This window comes from Lutjanus erythropterus, chromosome 4 (genome assembly GCF_056507025.1).
Source record: "Lutjanus erythropterus isolate fLutEry1 chromosome 4, fLutEry1.hap2, whole genome shotgun sequence".
NCBI lineage: Eukaryota > Metazoa > Chordata > Actinopteri > Lutjaniformes > Lutjanidae > Lutjanus > Lutjanus erythropterus.
The window spans coordinates 8,564,670-8,586,291 of record NC_139320.1 but is presented as its reverse complement, the minus strand read 5'-3'; the positions used below and the strand labels follow the sequence as shown (position 1 = coordinate 8,586,291).

The window sequence follows — 21,622 nt, the reverse complement described above, 5'->3', positions numbered from 1 at the left end:
CGCGAACGATCCGGATCTTAGAGCCGGCTCTTTGAAGTGAACGACGGGAACCGGCTCTTGATTGGGAGCCGATTTGCTTTTTTTCTCCTCTTTTTTTCTGTTAAAGTCGCACATGATTGGTGGCGTGTGTGTGTGTGTCCACACTGAGTAGAAGGGGGAGGGGAGGGGTTATAGACACAACACAGTGAGCACATAAGCAAGTGGGAGGGAGACAAGAGAGAACATGCGCTACAGAGACAACACGCTTGAAAGGTGAGAAAATACACTTGTTTGAGATGAACTGCGCCTCGCCTGGAAAGTAGACGAGATCAGGCAGCTGCAGCAGGAAGTGGAGACGAAAATCTACAGTCAAGTTGGACAATTTTCAACAGAGTTAAGAGAGAATAGGTTACCTGTAGTCTGCAGACCACGATCATAGCTGAAGAAATAAAGTGCGTTCTTGATTGCTGACTGAAGTTAAAATAAAGTGATCCCCCTTCTGATACATGTAACATCTGTTCTTTTATCTGCCTTGTAAAACCAAGTCATATATAAGTCATATATATAATCTTTATTATCAGACAAAATATCTGCTTGTTGACAGATTAAAACTTCATTGCACAACAGAAGACTAATATATCCAGTGTTAAATATTACAATTACACAGAAAATTAGTAATTAATATAATATGTGGTGTTTGTTGTCAAAATTAAGCACTCTGCTTAATATTGTATTACTCTCCTCCATGTTGAGTATATTGAGTGTATAAATAAAGTCATATAAATAATAAACATTTGATATAATGTATGTTTTTTACATTAGTAATTCATTTTACATTATTTTGGGTAATAAATTAATTTGAGCAACAAAAAATCTGAGGAGCCACTTGGGAGCTGAAAGAGCCGGCTCTTTTTAGGGAGCCGAGCCAAAAGAACCAGCTCGCTAAAAAGAGCCGGAATTCCCATCACTACACTGTGGACAAGGTTTGGTTTGGGTACAGGAGAGTCAAAGTCACAGTCTGGGCTGTAGGACTTTTTCTTATCATGGCGACAAAGCAACATATTCCCACAGGATGGCGTTTTACCTGGATTACCTTAATAATTATATTTTACTGAACTTTATTGAAGTGTGGTGTCGTTAGTGTAGCTCCTTTAAGGAACAGGACAGTATGTGAGTGTGTGCTGTGAGCAGCAGGTGATGATGATGATGATGATGATGATGATGATGATGATGATGATAATGATGATGATGCTCATGGAGCAGAAAGTTAAACTGAGCCGTCAGTGTGGCATTACACGTTCAGTTCAGGTTACAGTGAGTCACTTAATAAACACTGCAGAATAAATACATAATCAATATATCACTATGACAGCTGCTCTGATGAACTCAGGGGAAGCAACAATGATTGGTCAAAATTTGTGAAAATAAGTTTGGACAAAATTTTATTTTATAATATTGTAAGGTTATGCAGAATTCATAATGATTGGTTGAATTTGTGTGAACTGTTGTGATCCAAACTTCCTGGAGGGACTGAAACAATATAGTCCCTCCACTTCCTCCAGGAAGTTGTGATGCTGCAAATACAACAATTCACACAAATTCAACAAATCTTTGCAATTTTGTCCAATCACTGCAACTTTTCCACAAATCTGACCAATCATTGTAGTTCCCTGTGTGTTCCAGCAATCCCAGCAGCCCCTCGCTAAAATCTTACATGTACGTCTCAGTGAACCCACTCAGTGTTTTATTAATTATTATTTAGTGGTTGTTTTTTGTTGTTGTTGGGTTTTGTTTTGTTTGTTTAGGTCTTGATTACTAAAGAGGTTTGTCATTGTTATTGACATTTATCAACGCTCTGTGCACTTACATTTCTTTATACTTTGTCATTTTGTGCTGGTTTTGAGTTTGAGCTCCAAAAATATCCCCTCCAGGTGAACTTCTTCATTCATACTTTTGGTGAGGTTAGATAGAACACTGACAAACAGAGAGGAGTTTTGTTCTCCCTGCAACAAGTTGCCTTTGATTTTCTAAAAATATTGCAACATACACTACAGAACACCCCAATTTTTCCAGTTTTTTATTGACATTCAAGCAGTTGAAGTCCAATAAATAACTTGAAATGGTACAAAGGTCAGTGTTGAACTGCCAGAGGTTAAAAAAATGGTAAAGCTACCCAAAACTGAAAAATAATGTACATTTCAGAATTATACTTTTTCAGGAACAAGAACTGTGTTAAAAACTGAAAGGTGTTCTGCAGCAATGGAGGTTGATCAAGTCTTGAAAGTTGGTGCTACTGATTCCTACAGGTGTCCCAACTTTTCTTGATTCCTTACAACCCCTCTGTCTGCATAAAAGTAGTGCTGGAACACACTGTGGAACCACACCCTCATGAACAGTGTTTGAACAGTACTGTACTGCAGAAAATGGTGTGTTGTTATAAAAATGGTGAGAAAAAGGCAATTAACAATGGAAGAGAGACAGACCATCATAACACTTACAAATGTAGGTCTTTCCTACAGAGAAATAGTGAAGAAAGTCAAGGTGTCAGTGAGTACAGGTTCCTTCACCATCAAAAGTCACTCAGAAACTGGAGGAAACTGACAGGAAGAGGTCTGGCAGATCCAGAGACACAACAGAATCAGAGGACAAGTTTCTGAGAGTCAACAGCTTGTGTGATAGGCGGCTCACAGGACAACAGCTTCATGTGGTCAGAGTAAACAAGTCTCAGTTTCAACTGTGAAGAGAAGACTTCGAGTTGCAGGTTTGACAGGTCGAGTTGCAGCAAGAAAGTCATTGTTAAGACGTCAGAATAAGAAAAGGAGGTTTGCCTGGGCCATGAAACACTGACAATGGACTACTGAAGACTGGAAGAAGGTCTTATGGACTGATGAATCAAAAATTTAAATCTTCGGTTCATCACACAGGACTTTTTTTTTTGTACGCCGTCGAGTAGGAGAAAGGATGCTTCCTCAGTGTGTGACATCAACTGTTGAACATGGAGGAGGAGGTGTGATGGTCTGGAGCTGTTTTACTGGATCCAGGGTCGGTGACTTGTACAGAGAGAGAGAGGCAACCTGAACCAAAACGGCTACACAGCATTGTGCAGCTCCATGCAGTGACCTCTGGTATGAACCTAACAGGTCAGGAATTCATCCTACAGCAGGATAATGACCCAAAACATAAGAACAAGCTGTACCTGAACTACCTTTAGAAAAAAGAACGAGATGGTAAGCTTGAAAACACGGAGTGGATCAACACAGTCTGCAGACTTAAACCCCATGGAGCTGGTTTGGGATGAACTGGACAGAAGAGTGAAAGTAAAGCAATCAACAAGAGCCACACATTTATGAGAACTTCTGCAGCAGAGTTGGGAAGAACCTTCTGAAGAATATTTGATTTCCATTGTAGAAAAAATGTCACGAGTGTGTTCAGCTGTTCTATCTGCCTGAGGTGGCTACTGATGAGTCCAAAGTTTAGAAAACATTTGGTTTATAAATTGATTCCATGATTTATTTTTTAACTTCAATTGTTTATTTAATCTATGCTTTCATTTCAAAGTACAATGAGACATTAAACTGCATAATTCTCAATAAAAAACTGGGGTGTTCTAATATGTTTGACATGTAGTGTATATTGCAATATGTTTAGGTGTTAGCCTCTAAAATCCTGGAAGGACTGAATGATAAAATAAGGATTTTCACCAGTTTTTTCTAAATAGAAAGTCAACTGGAACTTTTAGAAAACTAACACTAACAAGTTCAAGTTAGAAGCTGAAGTTGACAGACATGTCTCATGGTCTCATCCTTGTTTGTGAGAACAGACGGTCATTAATCATTGATTTAATATTGTTATTTGAACATACTGATGGTTTATTCTCTCTGCATGAAGGGTTATTACTGTTAATAACAGTGTTTATATGACAGAGTTTTGTATTGATGTGGTTTGTTAAATTATTAGTGTTTAGACTGGATATTGCATCTGTGGCAGCTGTTTGTAATTCTAACAGCTGGTAGGTATTCATTCATCCTCCTCGTCTTTCCCTTCTTATTCCTCATATCTTCTGCTGTCTTCTCCTTTTCTTTATTCCTCCAGTCTTCTCTTCTCCACTTCACATTTTTCTTCCCTCCCTCTTTCTGTTTTTATACTTTCCCCCTTTTTCGTCCCCCAATTTCCCTTCAATCCAACGCTGATCCCACCTCCTCTTCTTTTCTCGATTTCAGACCCCTCCTGATTTCTCGTCTTCCCCCCCGTCATCTGTTTCTCCCCCGTCTCTCTCCTCCTCCTCCCCCTCGGTTTCCTGTCCCACTTGGCTGCAGGTCAACAACAGGATCCCTGCTGCACCGAACGTCTCATGTTCACTCCATGACCGACTCTTCTCTCTCAGAAAACTACGAGGAAAACCTCACAATCAGGCAAAATTATTTCACTTATTTTAACTTGGTTTCACTTATTTCAGCAATTTGACAGCGAGCTGCTGAGACAAGGCAGACGAGCGGAGATGAGCGGAGACGAGCGGAGACGAGAAGATTTCATTTGTAGAAAATGAATGAAAGGAGTGGAGCCAGGTGGAGGAGTGAGCTCAGAATTACTCTGAAAGAGTCTGCAGTGACAGAGAGGAGCTGTTCTCACTCTTTTCCTCTTTCTCTGCATGTTTGAGATGTTATTGTTCCCAAACACACACACACTCATACACACACACATGCAGGCCTATTATGGTCGTCGGTTCAGATTCCCAGTGAGCGTGACATCATGTAGCCTCAATCAAAACCAGACTTCAGCAAAACCTCAAATACAGAGAGCAGCAGGAATGAAGGCTTACATTACACACACACACACACACACACACACACACACACACACACACACACGCACGCACATACACACACACACACACACACGCACGCACATACACACACACACACACGCACACACACACATGCACGCATGCGCACACACACAGAGTTTCTATTTCTGCAGCGTTTTGGACTCGAGTCCTAATTTGTAAATTTTAGAGTCAAAATCTTAAAGATTAAGATGTAAAGATTAAAAAGTCTGTTTTTAAAAAGTGTGACTCGATGAATCAGTTCATTTCCTGAACCAACTGTTACCACTTTTTATTCTCAGCAAGTCGCCATAATTCATCAGATCCACTCTGTTTGAACCAATCAGAAGGCAGAGAACCATGAAGAACTGACGCCTCGTTACTGAGAAAAAATCATAGCAAAGATCATTTTGTACAAAAACTACAAGACAGGAAGTGACACCAAACTTCTTCCTGTGGAAGAAGAACCTGGTGTCCAGCGGCGTCCGGCGGCATCCGGTGGCGTCCGGCTTTAATTTTTACATTTGAAGCTTCTATTGAGGTTTTTGAACAAATCTTCAAATGTCTGTTGTTGATGTTTGTTGATCATCATGTTGTTGATCATTTTATGATGTCATCAAATGGACAGGTTTGGTGTCTGTGTGGTGTTTTTCTTTGGCAGAAAAATGAAGGGGCACTTATGTGTGACAAATAAAAAAACTGATGTTTCCGTGACAACAATATCTTGACAATTTCTAACACCTAACTGTTAGCTCAATAAGCGCACATATATCATATATATGCGAGTTTTGTGCCAGGGGTGCAGGGGTATCCTGTCCTGCCCCTTGCACCACCAGCACACAGTGGGATACACCTATCAGCTGTGCACAACTGTCCTGATTAATTCATGGACGAGTTTAAGCCAAGCATCTAATAAACCAATCAGAAAGTCGGCTCTCATCACCTTTAAGAAGCAGGTGTGCCAAGAGCACAAGTGTTAGCAGCATGACGGTGGATTTACCAGGAGGAAACAAAGAAAAAAGACTTTTAATGCCAAGAGACAGATCTGGTTCGAGAAGTTCAAGAGTGAGAGCACAAAATATTTGGAGACAGCAGGTTGTCTCCAAAGGACGCTTCATTTCACCGAGCACAAGATAACAAACATGTCCAGCCACGCCTTCATTCTGTCTTCATTTTTAGACCTCCTGCTCATGATGCTCTGAACAAAGCTTTGAAATATTCAGTAGAGCCTCGCATTCGATGACCTGGCATGAAAACAGATTGGATTTCTCACACTGAACAGTCAACTGTCTTCACTGAAGTCAGAACTTTCTGCTGCAGTTTTTAACAGATTTTTGACAAGTGATGCATCAATAAAGCAGGATGATACTGGTCATGTGATGTTGACAATAACCTGTGAGCGGGGATGAAAACAGACAGACAGTCTGGAGGGATTAACCAACGAAGAAGAAAGATGTGGTGATGAGAGAAAGAGCTGCAGGTTCGTCCTCTGTGGAAGGTCAGAGAGAAGAAACTGACAGACAGCTGATAAACCTGATGACAGCCAGGCCACGTGTGTGTGTGTGTGTGTGTGTGTGTGTGTGTGTGTGTGTGTGTGTGTGTGTGTGTGTGTGAGTCATGGCAGAGGATGAAAGCAGCAGTAAATTCTCTGTTTTACTTCAAAAGGATGTTTCACACTCCAGTCTGACAGATGGAGACACACACATGCACACACACACACACACACACACACACACACACACACACACACACACACACACACACACACACACACAAACACGCTGCCTGGCTGACTCCTGCTGCACCTGGACCAATGATGGATGAACTACACACAATCAAACAACTAAATCAGCAAATTCTCACGTAAAGTCAAAACTATTCTTCATTCAAAACTCCCTTAATTTTTAACTCCACAGAAAACTTTAAACTTTTCCAGTGAGACATTCCTCACTGTGAAATACCGACCACAGTGAAGTCTGTACTACAGTTCTGCTGCAGAAACGACAAACTAGAAACTAGACTTGCACCGATTAATCGGCAATGCTCGGAATCGGGCCGGTTTTCACGTGACTGGCCTTGACCGGTGACTGGCCGGTCAGCGTCACAAATCCGGTTCAGTGCCCGTCATTGTCACACACATGTTCTGCACGATGGTCACGTCATGCGCGCAGCAGACAAACTGACCATGATATCAACACAGCGCTGATAACAGCTACACACTCTGACACACGTCTGCTTGAAGCTGGTGTCAGCGACAGATTCCAAGAACAGGATAAAGAGAAGACAGACAGTCTACAACGAGACAGAGCAGCTGACAATGTCGCAAAACAGCCGTAAACTCTCTCGCACTTCAGGCTAATGCTAGCAAGCTAGCAGCAGACTGCTGTTCACAGAGGGACAGTTCAAATCTCACCTCCTGTTCTGGCTGAAGAATAAACAACCTGTGTTGATGTTTCTCCTCAGACATTTTCTCATCCAGACTCCTTTAACTTCTGTGTTTGTTTTTCTCACGGCAAAGTTTTACTTCAAACTGTTGCACCACGTTAGTCTCCGGTTTGTTTACATCTGCTTCCACAAAAGATCACGTGAAATCGCGTCCCACGAAATCCCGCGAGATGATCTCGCGAGATTACGTTCACCCAATTCATAATCTTAATATAAAATTATAATAAGGCCTGGTTGTAATCCGGATGATTTTGGAGAAAGTATTAAATGAATATTTAATAGTCAGTGTCTTATTATGAACATATTTACAAGAAAAGTTGCAAAAATGTTTGTGAATGCTGTCAATTACAGTTCTTAGAAAGACTGAAAATCGGAACCGGCCAAAATCGGAATCGGTAGGTCAGACCCCTCAAAAATCGGAAATCGGAATCGGCTAAGAAAGTTGAAATCGGTGCAAGTCTACTAGAAACTGCAAACATGAAGAAAGTGACTTTTCAGCCAGAAGAGATGAATTTAAAAGACAGAAAGAGGAAGAGGAGGATGATGAAGACACAGAGCAGCAGATCAACTGAGCTAATCAGACTTTAAATTCATCTGTTGGTATTTGTTTCATATTTATTTTAGTTATTGGTACATGTTTTTCATTGGATCTTTTGTTTATTGACTGGTTTTCTGTTTTCTGTATTTTTGTTGTCAGTTTTTGTTTCTTAAATTATGTTTGTGTTAGTTTTGATTAGTATTATTGTTTTTATTTGTTTGTTTGTTTCTTCTTAAAAGAGGGGGAGGCCCCTTCCATAAGGCCTCCTGACCTCGCCTCATAAATGTGTTACTTTTCTTTTATCATTGTATTTTATTGTGGTTTTAAATGTGTGCAAGTTAAAAATAAATTAATAAAAACACACAGCGAAACATGTCAAAGATTCGAAAAACCAGAGTCAGTGCTGAAAAAGTTTATCTGTGGTGCAATAGTGGGCGGAGGGGGGTGTGTGTGTGTGTGTGTGTGTGTGTGTGTGTGTTGGGGGAGGAGCTAGATGTAGACTAGATTTACTGGCCAGGTGTGAATGCCTCTGGGCCAGTTTACCTGCTGCTGGCCTCCACACACACACACACACACACACAGCTGTGTAGTGTTCTATTTATGTGGGTGCACCACAGCAGCATCTTGATTGGCTGACAGGTATATTTAATGAGGGCCAATACCTCAAAATAAATAAGAAAGCCATGGTTTGGTTACACACACACACACACACACACACACACACACACACACACACACACACACACACACACAAACACACACACACACACACACAAGCACACACAGAGGCTTTCAACTGCTGACATGTTGGTAATGAGTTGAAGTGTGTGAACGTCCAGAATTCCTGTTAGATTCGTGTTAAAGTCCCCCTCTGGTGTATTTTGGTATTTTTATGATACATCTTAATTTTCTGAGTCATTACATTAAAATTAAACACTGTTCACCAAATATGGCCGACAGTAGAGGCTGAAGTCATACATCATCCTTGTGCAGGCGCTCTGTCTGGCCTTATTGTTAACCCTTTAGCCACTCCCTCTCCAGTAACATCAATCAGACAGGGTTTCTTTTCATGAGTCAGCCTGCTCTCACTCTGATTGGTCAGTGCTCGATACCTTCGTTGGTTTGGGTCATCTGGGTTTGGTAGGTTCTGGGTATGTTTAGGCATGAGGACTGAGATGAGGTCAGGTTAGGGTAAGAACATTAGGGTGAGCCAATCAGAGGCAGAGTAGGGTGGGTCAGGCCTTTGCCATCCTGGAAAAAACATTACTGCAAAGTGAAACAGACACTTGGAGCCAAAATGTGTTTTGTGATTTTGAGCTGATGCAGAGGACTCCAGAGCCTCATGAGTGAAAAAAACTGTACAGAAATAAATAATAATTATTTTAATTTTAATTTATCAGTGTTGTAGAACGATGACAAAGTTGAGAAGACTCAAATTTTTGCTACTAATCTTTTTTTGGACATGTGTAAAACTGTAGGTGTTTCAACCTAAACAGAAAAAGTTCTGTGGGACTTTTCCTTAACATATTGAATTTAGTGGTTGGTTCTTATTAAAGGGCTAATCACACCGTCACTCTCTGAGGAAGAACACTGACATAAAAGAGTCAGACAGCACTGTTTCAGTACTCGTCAGGTTCTTACCTCCACGATGCTCTTCAGATCTCTGACGTAGGCTTGTTCTGTCTCTACGATCTCCAGCACGACGCGCTCCAGCCGCGACAGCTGTCTGGGTGTGGCCGCTGCCGCAGCCGACGGATTGGCTGCGTGTCCATCAGGGGGGTGACCTCCACCTGTCACCTTGGCGACACAGCCTCCTCTTCCCGGCGTGATGAGTGGAGTGAGGTCTAGGCTGATGTCGGAGCCGTTCCTCTTCGGCGTGGAGGACGATGATGATGATGAAGAGGCGTTGTATGTCGGCACGGCACCGTACGGCAGAGACGAAGATGAGGAGGAGGAGGAAGAGGAAGAGGAGGAGGAATGGGAAGCCTCCTGTAGGGAGACGGAGGAGGCGGAGGAGGAGAGGGACAGGGAAGCGGGACGTTCGCCATCCGAGCAGACGGTGTTGACGGAGGTGCAGGAGGAGGACGAGGCTCCTCGATCGCTGGACGACATCATCCTACCCACAATCCCACTCAGAGATGAGACTGAGGAGGGACGCTTGGCGGCTGTGGAGACACAGAGAGGAAAAAAAAGGTTGTCCATCATCCAATAATATTTCCTTCGCATTCTGATACCTGAACTTTGCACATCTGCATCTGCATCATTAAGTACTGATCTGATATCAGTGTGTAAAAACCCCAAACAGTCGCATTTACCTCACTAAAGAAAGACAAGACAAAAATTCAAAGACACATATTTTCATTCTAGTCACAGAGATTATGTACAATACACACATGATGAACTGAAGGTACTGATGGTGTCGACCTGAGCTCCACTAAAACAGTCTACGTCACACAGACCCTCACATACTCATCAACACATTTAAATGTTGTCGTACGGGTCGATGACACAGTCAAAATTAAAACTACATTCAACAAATAAATATATGGAGTACTGACAGTATTGAGCTCATCCCCAAAAAAAACTCCTCATCTGCTTGTTTTGGATTTATTAACAATAATGAAAGTAGAAGGAGTAACAGATTACATGTAATGAGATTACATAATTAGGATACTAAAAAACTGTAACTGTGTTTCATTACTTTTACAAAACAATAAGACAGAATCAGATGACAGTTACATGACCAAACACTAACTTTCACTACACAGACCGAATACAGCAGGTCATGTTAGCTAACAGACAAAGTGCTGACATTAGAGGTAATCCAAAGGTAGCAGAAAGTTATCAAGTTACATTACTTTACTAATGTGATACTTGGATTATGTTACTGACTATAACAGGTAATCAGTAACTATATCAGAATACATTTTTACAGTAACCCTCCTGACCCTGAGTGCAGCGTCACAGTGACTCAGTCTTTACTGACCTCAGTTCAACATCCATGAAAGATCCTCATTTACTTCAACCACAGTTTACTTCCTGTTCTGACCAACACGCTAACTGTGAAGGAATCAGTCCATCAATTAATCAATCAACTTATCTGTCCAGTAGATTTCCCTCCTGACAGCTGACTCTGATTAAAGGTGTAACTACAGAACCTACCTGTCAATCAAGCTGTCGTCCAGCTCTGTTTAAAGAACCAACAAGTAGAACGTGCAGCGTCCGGTCTGTCAAACGATTCTCTGATCATTAAACTGAATTAAAGTCATGTGAACCTGCAGCTGTCTTCCTCACAGTAAACAGGAAGTGTGTGCGCAGCCGAGCAGAGCATCAGTTCACCACTGATTGACACATTTCACTTCTTCCTCTTTTTCTAAGCTCTGCACATCAGTGTTCATCCTCAACCAATCAGTTCCGCTCAGTACATCAGCTCTGAGCTGTTTCACTCACAGCGTTTGTCTCTGTGGACGACTGTAAAGTGTCTAAAGCTCATCAACACTCCTGTAAAGATCTCTGCCCTGATTTACATGCAGATGAGAACAAAGATGTTCTGTCATCAGACACAAACAGTCTGAGTCTGAGGGTGAATGAAACTGACTCAGGGCCTGTTCACACTTCATCTGATGTCACTTCAGTTCCTCTCTCTCTCATCCTCTTGGGTAATAATTGAAAAATGTGAGAATTCAGGGCGGCCCTATAGCACAGTTGGTAGAGCGTCCACCCCACGTACTGAGGCTGTCAGTTCTCTGCAGCGGCTGCTGGTTCAACTCCCACCTGTGGCCCTTTACTGTGTGTCACCCTCTCTCTCTTCACCCTGTTTCCTATCTGCTCTTCAGCTGTCCTATCCTTTAAAGGCAAAAAAGCCCAAAAACATGTCTTTAAAAGAAAAGTGTCAGAATTTTAAAATATTTTCTTTTAACTGACACATATAAAGTTGATCAAATGTCACTTAAACATTTGGGGTCTATTTTACATCCAGCAAAGTCCAACGCACAGCGCAGAGCAACTGTCACTGTCAGTTTCTGACAGACACGACTGTCATTTTCACACCTGTGGGCGTGTTGGTCTGGTGTTTTGTTGGCATAGTGATATCTGGAGGCAACAGAAAGCAGTTGCACCACTGACCAACAGAAACCTGTTCTGAAGTCAAAGACACAGTGACATTTAAAAGACGTATTATAAAAGATGCACCTACACAGGTGGTTTCACAATGCACACACAGGTGCACCTGACTGATTGGTTTAATTCATATTACGCCCAAAACACACCTGTGATTACTTAAGAGAATAAATACAACCCCTCGCACCTTACTTAGCACACAGATTATGTGCCATATAACAGCACAAGTGGGGTTGGACACGCCCTAAACGCACTTGGACCAGACACTTGAGATGATGCTCTACAGATCATCTAAATAGGGTCCTTGATCTCCTCATCTTCTCCCCATGTGTAAACGTGGGGTATTTTGTTTTGATGCTTTGTTTTTCCTTTTTCCAGTTCTGATCATAGCCTGCCAGAACTTCCCAGAACAAACTAAACCATGGTTCAATCTGATCTGGACCGAGACCACCTCATTCTGTTGGACCAAGGTTTGACTGTTTGGTCCAGACCGTGTGTGGTCCAGAGGAGGTTCACACCTGCAATACCGGTTTGGATCAAACTGGAAAGTCAGAAGGTCCAGAACAAATTAGTTAAGCATGAAAGGGCCTTTGAATTCCATCTTTATCAGGATATGAGAGAGTTGAAATGAGACGTGTAATTGGGGCCCAAAGTTCATTAATTCACAAACATCTGGTTAATTTGTACAAACAGTTTTGGTTTTAGAGAAAGTTATGTGCTGTAATATTTCTTGGTAAACAATATTTGATCCACCCAGGTCACCTCTGGTTTTGGTCTGATGGTAGCAAACCTGTGACTGCTTCCAGGAGCAGGTTGGACCACCTGGTTTTTACTAAGCCTGGTCCTAACTGCTAAGTCAGTTTTAGTTAAGACCAGTCTTTAGAATGAAATTTACGTTAGTTGCACAACCAGACTTAAACCTACTCTTAACTTTGCCCAGTCTTATCAATGTGCATTCCTGTGAATGCCCACAAGACTTTGGCTGTTGCCTAGCAGCGTGCGTTGTAGTAGTCATGACTACTTTGCAGCAACGATTTAGAGGATCAAATATGAAAAAAAAAAGCAATTTCTCCTTGCATTGAGGTAGGAAACAGGAAGGACATGCTTAATTATTTGGGCCTTCTTGTAAATTCTGACTGCACATAATTCATTTCCCACCTGTGTTGCTTTCATTTTCCTCACAGTTCTGTTGAATAACTCGTCTCTGTGAGCCTTCATGACTGTATTAATATCTGTATTAATTAGCCTAGACTTTGACTTTACGTCTGCTCTTGACCAGGCATAAGATTTACACCTGATCTTAGCAAGAAGACACTTTAAGCTTAGACAGAGTTAATATTAGGTTGGACTTAGAATGCCAAGTTAAAACTAACGTAGCGTAGGACCAGTCCTGTTGGTCCAACTGTCCACAGGACTTTACAGTCCATAGGAAGACTCTGATTGGCAGTTTCCTCTCATTTTCCACCCCTCATAAAACACATTCACTTATATTTAAACATATAATTATATCTTTTCCCTTCATCATAATGTCATGAGAGCCTATAATCAACTCATTTCCAGTTTCCACTCAGACAACAGCACACCTGTCCTGACTGTTGGAGCTGCAGAAGTATTTAAACTTCATTAGTGTTTGAATTCCAGACATCCTGGCAGGAGGAATTTCCTCGCCGCGTGTTAAATGAGAACATTTTCCTATATGCACCCATAAGACCCTCGTTTTTTCTCCTTTTTCGTTGATACTTCAGGTTCCTACAGGAATGTCTCTAACAGCTGCCAGCAGCAGTGTTGCAAAGCAGTTAGCCTCCTCATACATGTGGTATGACCACATGGTGAGTGTGGCACAGACCTGTGGTTTAAAGACTTGTTGTTCTTTGTTCCACATCAAGATGTGATGTTGAACTTGGAAAACCACCAACAGATTTTGTTGGATCTCAGTGGACGTCACTGAAAGATTGAACTCAACAACCCTTAACGGATCAGGTAACTCATGATGCTTGTTTCAAAGTCAGAGAGGCATCTGAGCTGTCGAGCAGCTCTTTATCCAAACAATCTGCTGCGTGCAACTAAACAAGCTAACGATAGCCAGTCTGCCAGTGAGCAGACATTTTCAGAAGGTGATTTCAGACAAAGAGCTGCCAACTCTCTCATTATTCACAGGTTTCTCCCGTATTTCAATATCATCTTTCTCCTCGGAAACTCTTTTTTTTATCTGACGTCACCCAAGTGGCCAGATCATCCATGAAACATTTTAAATCCGTCTGTCACCAAAACCTGGCAGCCCACAACCCGAATTCAAGGATCATGCATGTTATTGTCAAAATGTCAGGAAGGCATTTAACAAAATAATTCCTAATACATCTGCAAATTTAAGGGGCTGGACAGACCGGTTTCCAATGATATCCACTCCAAATGCTGTGGGCAGGACATTTATTACAAACATGTCACATCTCCTGAAAACAACATTTGGTTGATGACCGTGACAAATCTGATGCCATTCATCCACTAGAGGGCTTTTCACACTGCACTTAGCCTAAGGCAAAGGGAGCTGTTAGCCTAGAGCTAAGAAAGCTTTCACACCAGCACAATCCTTGTACATTCCAGAGTGGGCTAACCCTGACTTTAGCCTGGGGCTAGCTGACCCTGCTCCAGGGCATGGCTAGCCCACAGTTTGTGGGCTTATCCCCTGAAAGTCAACTAAACCCAGGGATAAAAAAAAAAGCCAGTGTGAAACAGGGCTGAAAGAGCAGAGTGTTCACTTAACATTCAAAAATGTTCACATCAGTCGGTGCACCAACAAACGATGTAGCTCAGGGTGAGAAGAAGTGCAGCGTCAATCATCTAGCCTGTGCTTAGCTTAAGCCTGGCTTAACAAAATGTGTGTGAAAAGAGACTAAGTTAGCTCAAGGCTAAGGATAGTCCAGGCCTCTGAATGTTGTGAGAACGGTTCGTCTAATCAGCTTCACACTTTGCAGGTGTGTTGCTGAAGTGCCAATAGAGCGCGACATCAAGTGCGAAGACAATCAGATGAATGTTTGAGAATGTTGCAAGCAACACCTCTGTGGGACGCAGGAACTGGTTCACTCCGGACTCCGAACACACCCTGCACTCACAACAGATGAACAAATTAAGAAAACTGTGTCTGTGCAGTCAGTCTCAGTTGTGATGTTTTGTTTATTATTTTTTCTCAAACACAAACAGCTGAGGTGAAGCCTGACACACACACACACACACACACACACACACACACACACACACACACACACACACAGACGCAGCAGTTACAGCCTTATTTAGCCATGGCATTCACACAAGCTTCAGTTCTCAGTTGGGAGTATGAGTCAGAGTGTGTGTGTGTGTGTGTGTGTGTGTGTGTGTGTGTGTGTGTGTGTGTGTGTGTGTGTGTGTCACTGGCTTCATTCATACATCCTGTCTCTCTAATGAACTCTTTCATTTCAGATACAGAAACATCAGCCAACATAAAGAACAGGTGATGAAATGTTTGGTTCCTTCTTCCAAAGAGAAGTGATCAGTGGATACACACGGTGACACCAAACACGTCGCTTTTAAAGCGAAACGTCCTCAGAACACGTAAATCAGAACCACAGAACTGAATCAGAAGAAACGAGCACATCAGACAAACAGTCAGAGAGGTTTGAGATGAGCAGCAGGCGGACGAGTCAGCACTTTCTGTCTGAACACAAACTAATGAATCAGCGTCTGTTCACTGGACTTTAGAATCTCTCATTCATGAAGTTTCGGTTTGTTCTTTCTGTCTTCTTCAATGATATGAAGGGACGTAGATGCAGCAGTCTTCATATGAACGTTACAGAGAGTTTCAGCTTAGACTGATCTCAGACTTCAGCAACATGTGAAACTTTACACGAAACACTTTTCTCTTCATCCCTCCCTCTTATCAGCTGTGGCTCTGCTCCAAGACAAAAACCAGCATGACTTCATCCTCATGTTATTAACAGCGAGTGCCGATCTCACCACATCATCATCATCATCATCATCATCATCATCATCATCATCATCATCGTCACCAGCTGAGAAAGAAATGTTGTGTTCACAAACCACAGCTGAGAGACAGAGAAGAAAAAACAAGCACAGAAAATGTCGATTATCAGATAAAGGGAGAGTTCAGATTTTTTTTGAAGTGTGGTCTTATGAGGTGCAGGTACAGCAGATGGAGGTCGACCCAGTTTAGAGAAGCAGCAGGAGAACCAGTGTAGGAAGTTAAACAATGTCCTGCTGTGGACAGGGTCAACAGGGACATGGATTTAAATTAAATCCCTTTAAGTTTTCACTATACTTAGAATATTTTCCACTATTTTACCTTCCTGTCAGACAGACTTTTCTGATGTAAAACTTGAGTTATATAAGTTAAATATCACTCGCTCCAAACTAACCAAACTCCATTCTCAAAAACAGTAATTTTATCTCACAGAACACAGAAGTTTCTGGTAAAAGATTAAGTCACACAGTAACACAGGCAGCAGGGGTTACTCTGGACTTACACTTTAAAACATATAAACTCATCTGTATCAGTGAGAAGACAGACAGAATCATCTTTCTCTCCATCTTTGTTTATGTGACTAAATGCTTTTCCTTATTTTCCATTCAGTTAGTCTTGATGTTTGTCTATGGGAAGTCACATTGAATCCACAAACATGTCAAGACAGAAAAACATAATAAATCATCCGGTTTAGGATGTGATATGTTTCTCTGCTCCTCACAGAGGCTCTGTGGCGCAATGGACAGCGCTCTAAAGAAGTGATTCAAAGGTTGTGGGTTCGAGTCCCACCAGAGTCGATCTTTAGATAATTTACTGACAAAAGACAGCAGTGAACCTTTGAATGCTAAAATAACCAGCTCAAACACATTAACAGTGAGGATGAAATGCTAAGCAGACAAACAGAAACCTGACTGAAGGTTCAGAGCTCAGCAGCAGCTGATCAATCTGTGCTCCAGATCAGACTGATCGGCTCCATCGCAACACATTTACACCAGCAGCTCAGAAATCTACACAAACATTAGAGAGACATGAGGTCGACGTACTTACAGTTCGTAATGTTTTTCTGTGTGTGTGTGTCTCAGTCAGTTGACATCCTGTCTGTCCATCACAGACTGACTGAAGTCTGTCAGTCACATTCAGACTGAAACGTGTCTGATTTCCTGCTGTTGATGGTGTGTCTGTGTGTGTGTCTGTGTGTGTGTCTGTCTGTCTTTTTTTATTGATAATGCACAGTTTGAGTTGTAGATATCTCTGAGCTGAGAGGCTGTTTGAAGGATTAGATTTGATTTATTATTACAGATAAAATCAGGTGTCAGGAACTGAGGGTCCTCACAAGCATGGACACGTGTGTGTGTGTGTGTGTGTGTGCGTGCGTGCGTGTGTGCGTGCCAGAGAGAGAGAGAGAGAGAGAGAGTGAGAGAGAGAGGACAGGATGTGGTTTGGCACAATTCATTCTGTTCCTTTTTCTTGTGTACACACACACACACACACACACGCACACACACACACACACACTCAGTGCTCTGCAGTGTAAATGAATCCTCCATGTCGTTAAACATCTTCAGTCCAGACTCAAAAATGTATTTAAGCTCGGCCTAAAGCCGCATCACGTTCCTATTAAATCACTCTGTGACCTGGACTCATCACATCACTGACTGTGGAACAGAACAGCCGGACAAAACAACACACGACAATTTTCTGTCTGCTTACTTCCTGGACATTCTGGGTAAATTAAGAGTCTGTTCAAACTAGAGATGTCAGTTTTGATTCATTTTCAAATAAAGCAGTACGATTTGTCCAGCAGTCAGAGGGCGGAGCCAACATTTGTCTGCCCTCGCTGTTCCTACACCAGGCTGAACTGTCTACCTCGGGATGTGAGTTGGCGAAGCCGTTAGCAGCGTGTGTTTGATGGCAAATTAACGTATAGACAGAGATGTGTAAACTAAATATGTGTGAGCAGGTGGCCTCAGTGAGTGTCACGTGTTCCAACACGGCAGCTTTGGTCTTAGTTATTTTCAGTCCAATCTAACTAGAGGGGACCCAGGATCATTCCTTGAGGAACTCCTTCATCTTTCCTGTAGTCTTTTACACCTGGACGTTCTTCCACCGTCCTCGGACACGTGGAGACACTTCAAACACAACGCCACCTGCTTATTTTCATGTTCCAGTGCTGTAAAGTCTGACACGAACATGAACCTTTAACTCCACATCAGGAGGAACTCTGTCTCTGTTACGTAACAGTTAGAGGGACTCAGACATCCACCCGAAAAACACAAAACACACTAAGAGAGACAGAGGGACGACCTGTGGGAGCTCCGGTCACAGATACACAGAGATAACATCATCACTGGGGCTGAAAATCTAAGATTTAGATATGCAGTACAGCATTTATCAAGTCTTTAAAATATGTTGTTTTACTGATGAGAGGAAAAACAGAAGCCTGTTATTTCCACCTAAATACACTGATTCTGTCTCATTTATGAAGCAAGATAAAACATCCTACACTGTAAAAATGAAAATGTAGCTTACTTTAATACATTTTTGAGTTTTGAGCAAAACTCAAATGAATCTTTTATTGAGATAATTAACTTTTCTTATTTAGACAAACTTCAATCTTTGAATTTTAGAAACTCCAAAAATGATTAAACTTGTTGTTGTGGGAGGGAATAATGGTTAATATTTGAACATTTTCAAATAAAACCATTTAATTTTCGAATACCCAAATAATGATGACTCAGGTTCACAGCTCACTGTGAACAAGTTTTTGAAATACATTATTTTTGAGTTTCTAAAAGTTTATCTAAAGAAGAAAATAAAATTTTCTCAACATGAAATTTTTTTTTTAACTCAAGTTTAGACCATGGTCATTTTAATCAATCAATATTCATCTTTTTATCTATAAAACACCAACAGTAAAGATGACAGTTACAAGTTTGAATGAGACAAAATTCTGGTGTCTCATTACAGAATATGAGCTGAATCTGGATCTGTCTTTTTGTTCCTGCAGTGAGTGAGCTGTGAATGCATGTTTAAGGTGGAATTCCCCTTTAAATACAAGCTCTGAAACTATAAGGTGGAGCAGATTCCAGTGTGTGTGTGTGTGTGTGTGTGTGTGTGTGTGTGTGTGTGTGTGTGTGTGTGTGTGTGTGTGTGTGTGTGTGTGGGTGTGTGTGATTACAGTAATAAGAGAGCAGCTCCTGCTGTCATTATGTGTTCTGTGATGGTGATGCAACATGTTGGAGCTTCAGCACGAAACGTTTCTGAGAAAAGAACAAATCACAGGCTGTTTACAACAAAGTGACACACGAGAACGTGCAGAGGAACCGAATGCAGAGGAACATGACAACATTTATATTAAAACACCACAGAACCTGGGGGTTTAATTTTCTCATTTATTTCTTGTGTGTAAACAATAAAAAAGTTTTTGTTTCTCTTCTTTGTTGTTTGTTGTTTTTGATTCTTTAATGAACTTGCTTCTGAATGTTGTTCTCTGTCAGTTCTTGTCTTTAGTTATAGTTGTATATATATATATCTATAAAAAGAGAGTGGTGCTGTGAAAGGCCCGTGTTGTAAATCAGAATGACGGATGATCCCAGAGTTCTACCAATCACAGCAGTCCTCCACGTTAAAATCATACATGTACGTCTCAATAAAGCAACTCAATGTTTTATTATTTACTCTTTTGTTGTATTTCTTTTTTATTTATTTTTCTGAAAAGTTATTAACACCAATCAACACCCTGTGCACCTTTGTTTTTTAAAACTTTGTGTTGGTTTTGAGTTTGAGCTTTTGTTTCTTTGCAAAAACACCTACAAATATTGCAGAATGCATCGCAAATTTTTAGAAAAAGCTGCAAAAGCAGCTAGAAACCAGGGTCAAGGTTAGGGTTAGGGTTAGGTTGCAGCAATCCACAAAAAATCCACAAAATCCTGGAAAGACTGACTACTGAAACAAGTTTCAGAGCAACTCACTCCAGTTTTAGTTTGAACCTTAACATACTGAAAAAGAAGATAAGAGGAGATACAAAAAGACATTGAGAGATGGTCTACTCTGCCCCTAGACCTCAATTCAAGAATTGAGACTATTAAAATCAATGTACAACCAAGACTTCTTTATTTATTCCAGTCCTTACCTATAGAGGTCCCCCAAACACAATTTGTGACCTGGGATAAGATAATATCAAGGTTCATTTGGGGAGGTAAGAAACCTAGAGTAAGGTATGAAACTCTCCAGCTACCAAAGGATAAGGGGGGTATGGGACTCCCAAAACTCAAAGAATATTTTTATGCTGCCCAGATAAGACATATCGTATGCTGGTGTACACCAGATTATACAGCCAAGTGGAAAGACATGGAGAAAGAATTTGGAGGATACCCAATTCAGAGCATAATTGGAGATGAGGATGCATACAAGAAAATTAAAAATTGTATGGATTCAATTACAATGTTTACATTGGAATTATGGTTCAGAGTACTGAAAAACTACAGGATAAAGAAAGAAAGAGATGTGCTTAAATGGGTAGCATTTGACAGTAATTTTAAACCAGCAATGTATGATAAAAGGTTCAAACAGTGGATAAACAAAGGAGTCACAGCATGGTACACTTTACAGAAGGACGGGGAGCTGGAGAGTTTCCAAAACATGAAAGATAAATATGGTTTAGATAAGCATGAGTTCTACAGGTACCTCCAATTAAGAGATTATTATAAAAAGGAAATCAGGGTGGATCCCTCCATGGAAATGAATGGTGTGATTCAAATTATAATAAATTCATACAACGGAATAAAAATTAAAATCATATCTGCTCTATACCAAAAATTGATGGTGTATAAACACTCAACTAAGTATATAAAAGACAAATGGGAATCAGAGTTTAACGTGAAAATCTCAGATGAGGATTGGCAAGATATATGGAAAAATCATCAGACATCCACCAATTCACGGATATGGAGGGAATTTTCCTGGAAAAATTTAATTCGTTTTTTTATTACACCCAAGGTCAAGAGCAAGTATAAGGGTACCGACTTAACATGCTGGAGGAAATGTGGAGCAGTGAGTGCAGATCACTCACACATATTTTGGAAATGTTATAAAGTACAGAACTTTTGGGAAATGGTACACAAAACTATACAAAAGATTTTGGAGTATGACATTCCTATGAGCTACATGGTGCTATATTTCTGTAATTTTAATTTTATTAAAGAGACTATAAGAGTAAGGGATAAGTATTTGATCAAAATACTGTTGATAGCAGGTAAGAAAGCTATTACGAGGAAATGGGGTAAAGAAGATCCTCCCAGTCAAGACCAGTGGATTGGGATTGTAGAAGAAATCTACACAATGGAAAAATTGACACATCGCCTGAGACTACAACAAGCACAGATGGAAGAAAAGTGGGAGAAATGGACATTATTCAAAGCTAAAAACAGCGACAAAGACAACAGACAGAAACAACCGATATAGATTAAGACACTAAGACAAAAGATGAACTGCTGGTGATGCGACTCCCAAACATGTATTTTATATTTTTATTTTACAATTTTGTTTTGTCTTGAACGTGGATTGTTGTACATGCAAATATATGGATGAAAAAATCAACAATAAAAGACTAAGTTTAAAAAAAAAAAAAAAGAAGATAAGAGGTTAAAGACATGCAACTTTAGGATAAAAGTGAGAGAAACTCATCAATTTCTTTCCACAATTA

The 21,622-nt window shown here is 40.9% G+C and overlaps 1 protein-coding gene across 1 annotated transcript in view; it reads right to left on the bottom strand.

Moving 5' to 3' along the window:
• Positions 1-21,622, bottom strand: part of plekhg2 (pleckstrin homology domain containing, family G (with RhoGef domain) member 2) — a 128,922-nt gene that overhangs the window by 75,564 nt on the left and 31,736 nt on the right. Inside the window, exon 3 of the mRNA XM_084716881.1 lies at positions 9,426-9,949. Coding sequence (XP_084573007.1) covers positions 9,426-9,949 — 524 coding nt within the window. The remainder of the gene's footprint in view (positions 1-9,425; positions 9,950-21,622) is intronic.